The sequence below is a fragment of the Mus pahari genome, chromosome 2 (genome assembly GCF_900095145.1).
Source record: "Mus pahari chromosome 2, PAHARI_EIJ_v1.1, whole genome shotgun sequence".
Taxonomy (NCBI): domain Eukaryota; kingdom Metazoa; phylum Chordata; class Mammalia; order Rodentia; family Muridae; genus Mus; species Mus pahari.
In genome coordinates, this window is record NC_034591.1 from 130,843,397 (window position 1) to 130,855,053 (window position 11,657).

At 43.7% G+C, this 11,657-nt stretch overlaps 1 protein-coding gene and 1 long non-coding RNA gene across 2 annotated transcripts in view; one reads left to right on the forward strand and one right to left on the reverse strand.

The window, feature by feature from the left end:
* Positions 1 to 204: 204 nt before the first annotated feature.
* Positions 205 to 7,286, reverse strand: LOC110313984. Its single transcript, XR_002380140.1, has 2 exons — positions 7,068 to 7,286; positions 205 to 1,047 (listed from the first exon to the last, which is right to left on the reverse strand). It is a non-coding gene; the product is annotated as an uncharacterized LOC110313984 (long non-coding RNA).
* A 66-nt stretch (positions 7,287 to 7,352) lies between these two features.
* Syn2 (synapsin II) overlaps positions 7,353 to 11,657 on the forward strand; it is a 146,184-nt gene continuing 141,879 nt past the window's right edge. Inside the window, exon 1 of the mRNA XM_021189358.1 lies at positions 7,353 to 7,923. Coding sequence (XP_021045017.1) covers positions 7,532 to 7,923 — 392 coding nt within the window. The 5' untranslated portion in view covers positions 7,353 to 7,531. The remainder of the gene's footprint in view (positions 7,924 to 11,657) is intronic.

The window sequence follows — 11,657 nt, forward strand, 5'->3', positions numbered from 1 at the left end:
ACAGTCTGCTGACATCAGGTTTTGTTTGCCTGTGAGACTCCACCCAGAGAATCTTACTTACATCATCAGACCTTGGGGATCACCTGGCTCAGCTCCCTCACCCATATTTTCCACACTAGAAAATGGAAGAGAGAGAGGAAAAGAGGGAGGGAGGGAGGGAGGGGTGGCCTTATTCAAGGTCACCCAGAAGGTAGAAACCATCAGTCAAAGTGGTTGCTGCATTTATTTTAGCAGGTATGACTAAGCCTGAGAGTCACCGAGAGGGACGACCTTACACCCCACACACCTGCCTGAGCTCTCTCTAGTGTTTAACACTGGGATAATTATGTGTGGGAAGATTTTTTTCCTCCTTTTTTTGGTAATTTACTTTTGCTGGCAAGCTCTGTGATCCACTAGAGTGAGAAATATCAATAGCTAACATTTGCACAGTGCTTTACAGCTTATAAAACGCACTCACTCAATCTCAATCTTCTCGGTGGCCTTTCAAGGTAGGTATAACAGTTGTCACATTCTTTCATGGCTGAGGAAACTGAGGCTGAAGGTGACTTGGGCAAAGAGATGAGCTAACATGATTTGGGACTTGACTTAGAGTTCTGTGCTTCCTAATTATGGCACATTGGCCCAACTTATGTGGCCACCTTGATTGGATGCTGGGGTATAGCAGTCTTCTGCTGACTATTCAGAAGTAGAAAAGAAAGAAGTGATGGGACCCAGAGCATCAGTGTCAAGAAGGCCCACCTCAGTGGACACAATAGATTCTCAGGAGGTGCTCTAAACACCACACAACAGTGTGGAAAGAAACCACGATAGCTCTTCTGGTAGAGCTTAGCTATTTTCAGATGTCCTCTTTGGTCATGTCATGAGAGGCACCATCTAGGTAGATGCTATCACTTCCTGTTTACATATGAACTGAGAGTCCTCAGCAGCCTGTGGAGGACTGTAAAGCCCATGAGTTAGTGACAAAGCAGGTCAAGGGTGTATGACACCAGAATCCCAAACATTTCCATTTCTCTTTAGAGCAGATGAGTCTGAATGGGCTTCTTGGACCTGGAAAGTGAGCAAGAGCTAAAAATGGTGGTTCAAGCCAACTTCCATGTTTAGAAACCCAGCAACAGCATTTTGCTCAGTAACTAGTGTAACAGGTCTTCCTTTAAGCTAGGTTTCTGTACTCCCTACCCCTCTTTCCCTTTTTCTTTCATTAAAAATGTAATGATAACAATAATTTATATATGGGAGAGAGAAGGTCATGGGACAACATGGGGAGTTGGCTCTCTACTTCTACCTTCTTGCGGATTCTGGGAACCAAACTCAGGTAGTTAGGCTTGCATCTCTATCTGCTGGGCCATCTTGCCCACCAACCTTCCTTTCTGTTCTTGAAACAAGGTCTTACTATGTAGACCAGGCTGGCCTTGAACTTTCTGTCAACCTCCTGTCTCTGCTGGGATTACAGGTGTGAGCCACTACCACTTCTAGTCTAAATTAGGCTTTTGGGTTCTGCCTACCCAAGGCACACCCATAGCTGCGCAGGAACATACTCAGCTATCGCCCCTGTGAGCTACTGCACTGTTGCTCAAGGGAAGGAATATCAGCAAGGTGGTGTGTGTGTGTGTGTGTGTGTGTGTGTGTGTGTGTGTGTGTGTGTGTGTAATCTTAGTTAGCGGTTCATTGTTGTGAAGAGACACCATGACCACGGAAATTCTTATAAAGGACAACATTTAATTGGGGCTTCCTTACAGGTTCAGAGATTCAGTCCACTATCATTATGATGAAAAGCATGGGAGAATCCTCACAGGCATGGTGCTGGAAGAGCTGAGAGTTCTACTTCTTGTTCTGAAGGCAGCCAGGAGAAGACTGGCTAGGAGGAGGGTCTCATTGCCCATGCTCACACTTCCTCTAACAAGGCCACACCTATTCCAATGAGACCACACCTCCTAATAGTGCCACTTCTCCTGGGCCAAGCGTATTCAAACACACACACACACACACACACACACACACACACACACACACACACACACACTGATTATTTGATCCACAGTTGCTAGATGATTACCTGTGCTTACAATTTAGTGAGAAGATAAAGACTGCACATGGAAGGAATGCAAAGAATCCTGGGCTTTGACTGGAATATACCTCTGAGATTCTGACAGTTGACTCAATTGGTCCCAGAGCGATTAAGAGAGGCAAGAGGGACAGCTCTGCTGATTGTTCTGAGAGAAAAACCCTTTACCAGGAGATGGGGGTAGGGAAAGGTGGTTGGTTTCAGAGACAGACAGGAACAAGTGTCCCTAATGTTACTAGACTTTGATATTTTGAAAACTTTCCTAAATTTAAACTCAACCATTCCTTCAATTCTAAGTAAAATGTATTGTATAAGAAAGAATGATAGGGCAGAATTCTACCTATTTCTGGAGCCTAGACCCAGGTAAGGATTAGGGAAAGACAGAACCCAAGATTAGACTAATACACAGAATGAAAAGATACATCCTGATAAGGACCACTGGAATACGGAGAACATGGCTTAAACACAGGTAACTTACAGCTGTACCCACTGTGGTCACATGCAACTGGCTAATGGCCATCTACACACGAGTATGAGAAAACAGTGTGTGTTGTCTCCATTAGAACATATTCTTATTAAAACCTACCAGAAGATAATGAGTGACTTAGTAGAATATTTAATAAACATTTCTGATGGGCTTGTGGACCTCTGTTGCTCTAATGGAGGAATCCAAAGCCAAGCAGTTAACTTGGTGTAGTTGCCACCTCTAACATCTATGTCCAGTAACTATTTTACCAGCCTGTAGATCACCCTGAAAGAAGCAGAAACAATACCTAACATTGAGGTGATTTATAAAAACCAAATTGGATAGGTTCAATTATTACATGAACATATAGAGAAATCTCCACCTATCTGAGGTGAATATATTCTAAGACCCGCAGTGAATGCCCAAACCACTGCTGGTACAGAACTCTATATATGTCATGATCAGTACTTCTATACAGATATGTCAATGGCAAAGCTTAATTTATAAGCTCAATATAGCAAGAAATTAATAGTAATAATAAAATGAGACACTTATAACACCATACTATCATAAAAATCTTGAGAATGTGGTCTCTCCCCCCATACTTTACCAACTTAAGTATATGATTTTTTTTCTTTCCATATTAAACTGAGAACTTTTTTCTCTTAAAGACACTTTATGGCTTGTGTTTCACATTTCTTCTGTGGTCAGCACCACTATTCTTGTGCTTTGAGGATATTAAGTGGAATCTGGTTCACTTGAACACAAGCACTGAGATGTGATAGCTGAGGTAACATGATGGCTAGTGACACGATGGGCTAGTAATGTCTACAGCATGCACGTGATGGCAAAGGTGTGAGTCATAGCCCACAGGTTCCAGCACAATGCACAATGGCATGCAATTTCATATGGTTTTCTTTCTATTTTCTGGAATTTTCTTATTCAGTGTGTGTGTGTGTGTGTGTGTGTGTGTGTGTGTGTGTGTGTGTGTGTATGGTGTATATGTGGAAGCCAGAGGATAACTGTGAGAGTTGTTTTCTTTTTCACCATATAAGTCCCAGGGGTTGAACTAGGTTGTTAGACTTGGTGGCAAATGCCTTTACCTATTGAGCCACCTCAGTGTCTTCCCTGAAATGTTCTACATAATATTTCTGGATCACAGCTGACATCAGGTAACTGATCTGTGGAGAGCAGTTCTATAGATAATAGCAGAATACTGTACACAAGGGCAATCTCTCTAAGCCTCCCAGAACATTGTAGGGCATATTACATACTGCACAAAAGTCCAACGGTTAAAATAACATGGACAGCAATAGATCTACACAATGCTAATCCTTATCAGCCCAGCTTCTCTGACCAATCTTTTGCTCTCCCCTCCATATCACTTCCTTTCTTCATGCTTTCTAGTCTATGAGAATTTTTTTAGTTCTCCTATAAAATCTACCATCCCTGAGAAGGCTTCTTCCTTTGTCTCCTGTAACACTCACTGCCTGCTCCACTTTCTGGTTACTCACAGGCTGTTCTTCTACTGCTAATTATAAGCTGTCTTCCTAAGGCATGAATTTGGGGATTATTCATCCTTGAATCTCCTCTATCATCTAGTCTGTAGCATACAATGCCTTCTATGTTTTAGATATTTAAAATACGTTTTAAATAGGCTGGTTTAAAAAAATTATACACATGCTAAAAGCTCAATATTTAAGGAAATTCCTTAACAAAATATATTAGAAAAACAGCAAAATCACCTAAAAATAGAAGTTACACTGTACTGTCAACTTCACACTGTATGTCAACTTCACACAAACTAGAGTTGTCTAAAGAAGGGAAGGAACTTCAATTGAGAAAATGCTTCTATAAGATCTGGCTGTAAGGCATTTTCTTAATTAGTGATTGATGGGGGAGGGCCTAGCCCATTGTGGGTGGTGCTATCCCTGGACTTGTGGTCCTATGTTCTGTAAGAAAGGCTAAGCAAGCTATGAAGAGCAAGCCAGTAAGCAGCTTTCTTCATCATCATTTGCTGCCTCCAGGTTCCTGCTTGAGTTCCTATCCTTGCTTCCCTTGATGGTGAACTGTGACGTAGACGCCTAAGCTGAAGAAACCCTTTTCCACCCTAAGTTGTTTGGTTGTGGTGTTTCATCATAGTAATAATAACCATAAGACATATAGAGCCTCTGAAATCCTGCCAATAGAGAAACATTGGAAAAGATTTCTTTGATTTTTTTTTTCTTTAAAAAATACTTTTAAGAATTTCAGGAAGGAAAGTGTGATAAATTATGTTTATTTGGTTATCAGTGATATAAGTTTTATTCTTCAGTAGGAAAGAACTAAATTATGTAAGGATACAGTTCAATTCTCAAACAATTAAATCCTTACTATGTGGAAGGTAATACACTGGATGTTGGGGGTCCAAAGATGACTAAGATACCGTTCTATATTTGAAAAGCTCGCATCCTAGTCACTAGAATACTTTATTATAATGTCTGCAGGAGAACTGACAAAGTCAGCACATGAAACAGCCCATTCTGGAAGAGCCATGAGTTCACAAGCATCCATTCTCTGCCTGAATGCTTCCTCTACTTCTCTATTGATACATTCTCAAAAAAAAAAGAGAGAGAGAGAGAGAGAGATTTCTTCCTACTTATGTGTATATGTGTGTGTGTGTGTAGTAGTTTGAATGAGAATGGCTCTCATTGGCCCATATGTTTGAATGCTCAGGTCCCAGTTAGTGGAACTGTTTGGAAAGGATTAGAAGGCCTTGTTGGAGGAGGTGTATCACTGGGAATAGACTTCGAGGTTTCAAAAGTCCATGTTAGGCCCAGTCTCTGTCTCTGTCTCTCTCTGCCTGACTGACTATAGATCAGGATGTAAACTCTCCGTTCCATGTCCACTTGCCTGCCACCAGCCATGATTTCTGCCATGATGATAATGGGCTAATCCTCTGAAACTAAGCAAGTCCCCAATCAAATGCTTTCTTTTATAAGTTGTCTTGGTCATGGTGTCTCTTCACAGCAATAAAACAGTAACCAAGAGAGTGTATCTGTGTAAATGTTATGACATGTGTGTGTGGGCACCCTTGGAGGCCAGAGGAGGGTGCCATATTCCCTGGAGCTGTGGTTACAGGTCATCATAGGTCACTTGACCTGGGCGTTGGGAACCAAACTTGGCTCCTCTGGAGGAGTAACAAGTGTTCCAAACTACAGAGCCTTCTCTCCAGTTCTGTTAACTTTTACCACATGTCTTAAGACCTATCTTCTTCTGAGAAGCTTTTCCTAAGGCTCAGAGGTGAATGAATCCTGGGTCTTTGTTGCTCCTAAACCACCTTATCCAACTGATTTACCGAATTTCTCACATCTCATTGTGGGTAATTGTTCTTGTCTCTAGTTGTGAGTTCTTAGCTCTTAGTTGTGAGTTTACCTGAGACAAGGGTTGCTTTCTAATTTTATTGGTTATTTATTTTCACAATTGGCTGCAGGTCTCTCTGATGCTAATGGCTTAGAGGTGAGAACCAACTGGGATGTACAAAACAGGAACATCCTGCTAACATTAGTGTCAAGACCCTCACTGATTCCATTCAGACTAGTTAATACTACTGAGAACCAATTCAAATAATAATAAGGATTTAGGCACCACTCTTGGAATATCTACTGCGTACCAGATGCTTTTACCTACATGTTCTCATTTACTCCAGCAGCTTTGAAAAGTGCTTTTTTTTTTTTTTATTAGATGTGGAAGAAAAAGGTTCAAAGGAGTAATTTGTCCAAAGTCGTGCATCACTCCAGGTGGGCTGCCTGTCAAGTGCATCTGCCATATTTTGTCCAAATACAAATGTAGGGGATGATCTGAAGACAGATCAAAATAAAGATCCAAAGAGCACACAAAATTTAGAGTGCACAGAGAAGTTGATACTCAGATACATCTTCATGGAGATGGTCAGTTGGAGGACTAGGTCTCCCTACAACACTGGGAGCTGGCGGGGAAAAACAATGTATGTCAGGGAAGCAAATTGAGAGGGTAGCCTTGGCTATCTGTCTGAGGGATCCTGAAAAGACATTTTCAGTCTTCTCGTGGCATGCTCTCTCTCTTTGGTCAGGGAGAGAATTGTGCACTATTAGGTGGGCCACAGAAATTGCCTCCTAATGTCCTCCAGGGCAGTGTGAGAGGGTTTGCTTAGGTTCCTTCTTCCTCAAGGAGGATGAGATAGCCCTCTACTTCATTGTGGTCTGGACTCCCACCTCTTGGGTCAGGGAGAGGTTTTTCCCACTCAGCATGAGTAGGTAGCTTTCATTCATTCATTCACTCACTCACTCACTCACTCATTCATTCACTCAGGTCTCAGCATACAGGGTGTGTGTGCATTAGCAGCAACAGATTAATTAGTCCATTCCTTCTCATGTGAAAGTTGGGGACTTTGGCATCATTCTCCTGAGTTTCAGGAAAGGAGATGCTTCGTTTTGCTCACTGTATGGTGTGCCTGGGTGCGCGCGCGTGTGTACACACGCCAGAGCGGGTGGAGGGGTGGGTGTAGCTCTTTTCTCTCACCTCAGGGTAGGGAAGCTGACACCTCTCTTCTACCTAGAAGGTATTAGGATGGTGTCTTCGCCTGGAACTGGGACGCGACTCTCCTCTTGAAACCACGAAGGTGAGGATGGAGGGAGACTCTCGGCTTCCCTTCCCTCCACACTGCGAGAGCGCCTGGTTCCCACACAGTCACGCTCAGGTGGCGAGAGGGGAGACTCTCCCTTCTCTGCGCCAGAGCCTGAAAAGGCGGGGCGCGCGCGAGTAGGCGGGGGCGGAGCAGGCTCTGCGGAGAGGGGCGGAGACAGAAGTAGTCCCGCCCTCGGCGCCACCCACTGCTCCCTCGCTAGCCCGCTAGCTCCCCAGACCCAGAGCGCCGCGGCTGTCTGCTGGGCTCTCGGAGACGCGGACCACCTTCGGTGTCCCCGCGCCGTCCTCCCCGAGCCGCCTGGCCCGCCGCCTCGAGCGCCCTCAGCCCCTCAAGCCAGATGATGAACTTCCTGAGGCGCCGGCTGTCGGACAGCAGCTTCATCGCCAACCTGCCCAATGGCTACATGACTGACCTTCAGCGCCCGGAGCCGCAGCAGCCCCCTCCTGCCCCTGGCCCCGGTGCCGGTGCCGGTGCCGCTACGGCGTCGGCGGCCACCTCAGCTGCCTCGCCCGGCCCCGAGCGCAGGCCGCCACCGGCCCAGGCACCCGCGCCGCAGCCGGCGCCGCAGCCCGCGCCGACGCCGTCGGTGGGCAGCAGCTTCTTCAGCTCGCTGTCGCAAGCCGTGAAGCAGACGGCCGCCTCCGCCGGCCTGGTGGACGCGCCCGCGCCTTCGGCCGCTTCCAGGAAGGCCAAGGTGCTGCTGGTGGTCGACGAGCCGCACACCGACTGGTAGGCCCCTGCGGGGTCCGCCGGGGGCAGGGTGTGAAGATGGACCCTCGAGGTCACCCGGGAGAGCACCCGGGACTAGCAGGTGTCCGTGTGTGGGAGGGGCGAGGGCAGGCGCTGACCTCCCGGAGACATGGGTCCTAAGGTAAAGGACTTGGTGGCCTCCAGGCCGGTGGCAGAGCAAGCTACTTCATTAAGCACCAATGGGGCTTAAAGATAGTGATAAGTCGAGCACGCTCTAAAGGAAGGCCACACAGCCAAGAATATTTAGGCAGCACATATGGGCCGTGACAATGGTGGTGGGGACACCACAAAGTAGGGTGGGAAGAGAAGGGGGGGTATGGACCTGAAAAGAGCTGGGGGAGGGAGGGTGAAGATGATCAAAACAGGTTGTACAACATCCTCAAAGAACTAATAAAACAAAAACAAAACACAAGAAATACTTATGGTGGGGAGCAGACTTAACAGTTTAGGCGCTTACAAGCTAAGGTGAAAATGGACCCAGATGGCCATCAAAATAAAGGACACCAAAAAAGATTCTAGACTGCAAGGCCTGGAATGAATTGGGAGTGGATATTAGTATTTAAGTTGGATAGGTGTTTTTGTTGTTGTTACTGTTTGTTTGTTTTGTTTTAAACCTGTACCTGTATTGATATCACGGTGGGTTAGATCACAGGTGTCTCTGAGTGGGATTGACATCTGTTTAAAAATGAGATTATTATACACATGTAGCAAGGAGGGGATGTATGTTTAAAATTTTTTTTTCTCTCTCTCTTCCCTTTTCTCCCCCTCCCTCCTCCTTCCCTCCCTCTGTGTGTGTGTGTGTGTGTGTGTGTGTGTGTTTCTGTGTTTGTGTGTAAATGGTGGTGGCTTTTCCAGCTGGAATGATGAAGACCTAAGTAAAAACATTACATATTGTTAAAGGGCACAAATAAAATGACTGGCCTTAATGTAGTAAAGGGGAAACTTCAAGAATGCTTTTCTTTTCTTTCCTCTTTTTTTTTTTTTTTTTTTTTTTTTTAAAGAGCTACAGGGAATGGGGAAGATTGGGGAAGGTGTTAGGTTTAGTTGAGAACCACATGAATGAGGTCCACTGAAGAATAATTAAGAGCTACAGAGTGGTTCCTCTGATGCAGTAGGAAGCTGACTTAAGCAATGGTGGATGGTGGGCTGACTGGTGGGTATGGGACCATGAAAAGGCCAGAGCCTTAGGTGTTTTTTCCTTAGGAATGTGAGGGAGCAGTTTTTGTTTGTTTTGCTTTTCCTAAGGGGATGAGGTTGATTGGTGCCTGCATCTGAGAGTTCTTCCCAAGAGGAAGACACAGGGACCCCAGAGCTGTTTATTTCTCTTTTAGCTGCTTTCCTGTTGTGCTTTCTCTGCCATTCCTTCACTGAGAGACTTGGAGGGAGGGAGGGAGGGAGGGAGGGAAGGAGGGAGGGAGGGAAGAGATGGAGGGAGGGAGAGAGGGAGGGAGGGAGAGAGGGAGTGCTGGGATGAGCTGGTAGAAGTGACATGCTACCTGGAGCTGCAGGTCCTCCTGCTGATACCATGCTGGAATCATTTCCTCTGGGTGGGTTGTGTGGTTGGCCCTTATTTTTCAAGATAGTAGAGTAGAAAAGACCTTTATCAGGAAATAGGAAAGGCAATGGGAAATAACAAGAAGGTAATGTGGGAAAGTATAACAGTAGTGCCACTGGCAGTCTCCTGGAAGAATCACTCTCAGTTCAAATCAACAAGTGTTTGCTCAGGAGGAAGGGAAAGGAGGCAAGCTCTATGCAAGCATCCATTGTATGTCAGATTCTCTAGTAAGGGCTCTTAATGTGATATTCTATTGGGTCTTCACCAGAAAACGGAGACTTAGAAAAGGTAAGTGGTGAGCTTACAGCCTTTCAGCTAACAAATGGTCCAGTAGCATCTTAACTTTAGGACTGCTTGGTTTCATTGCTGCCATCCTTCTGTATTGTCTCATTGTTAGAATGTCACTGTGATACATAGTGTAATAATACACGTCCTTTTAGGGGTTAAACAACGCTGGAGGCCTTTTGGAAAACTCGCACTAATTTGGGTGACACAAAGATAACCTGAGACAGTTAACAAAGGAATCTAGAGTTATTAAGACTATTTCAGAAATTAGTGACATTAAGAGTTACTGGTGAATATTTAAAAAATGAATCATAAAGAAAAGCTAGGAAATAGGAAGGAGACTAACATTGATATTTCATTTTTCTGCGCTAGAATCTGACTCTTGTGAGCTTTGTCCCGGCCCCTACCCCACTAAAGCTATTTTCTTGGTCCTAATTGCTAGTTAGATGCCCACAGATAGGTAGATAAGTGTTCATACGAATATGGGGAGGCTCACAGTGAATCTGTTTATTTAGAAATGAGAGAGTTGAGATCTGAAATTCTCCTTGGATAGGATTATTTTCTAGGAAGAGTGCCTGGTATAAACCAGAGAATCTGCTTTGCCCTGGAGACTAGATTTCTGATGGAAGTAATAGGATTCACTTTCCTGTGGGCTGACTCTCAACTGCCTTATGGTTTTCTCTGGAGTAATAACATTGATTTATTAAAACTCTTAAGCTGAGTTTGAGTCTGCGACTTGATGGTAGCTCTGTGCTTCTGTGTTTTTGTAGGTAATAGCAATTCCAAGAATTTTGTCTTCTAACGTGTCTAAATTTGTTTAAAACACCTCAGTTAAATATTGATGAGTGGTTTTATTGAAAGGTCTCTGAATTAAGGAGCAGGTGGCTGCTTATGACAAACACAGTAGCTTACAAGAGTGCTTTTTGTTCTAAGAGCTAATTTAAATAATTTGTCTCATAGTTTAAGCTACCTAGACAAAACTGAATACTCAGGTATTATATATACCCAATGCCATTTTTATGGTGCTTGAATGGGAAGAATGTAGTATCCCAGTAGAACTTAAACATATTGGTCCCATTTGAATTATAGAATGCTAACATAAAGAGGGTTTTTAAGAAGCATCTAAATAATTTCAGATTTAAAAGAAATCTTAAAATAGGTAGCTTTTCAGATCAGTGTTAATATACAGAAGATTCCTTTGAATTTATAAGTGTAATTGTAGGCAGTGTAACATGGAACTTCTAACCTGGTTCATGAGAAAACTGGAGGATACTTCTTTTCCTTGAAATTTCAACATAGCTGAAAGCTTTAGATTAATTGCACACTAAAAGTTTGTTGAAAAATACGTGTGTTGCTAAAAATTAAATCAAGTTCATATATATATGTATATATATATATGTATGTATACACACACACACACACATATATATATACATACATATATATATATATATATACTGTTTAATTATTATTAGTTTTTTGTATTTCCCCAAATACATATTTTTTAAGGTTCATAGCTAAATTTGAAGTGCAATTAAGATTTCACTTTAATGATCTTCACACTTTGTCATAGAGAAGGTAACCATTTGACACATTCTTGTTTCTCCTATTATGTCCTCACATTTGAAGAGGTAAAGTTTTTTTTACCAGATTCTCTCTGCCTCCATGCAAGCAGGCAAGCAAGCAACTATGACTCCTGTTCTCAAGTAAGCTTTTCCTGTTGGCATAGTTTAGCATGTGATTTGGAAATCAGTATGGCATAGACATTCTTTTTTGGATTTTTTCGAGACAGGGTTTCTCTGTATAGCCCTGGCTGTCCTGGAACTCACTTTGTAGACCAGGCTGGCCTCAAACTCAGAAATCTGCCTGCCTC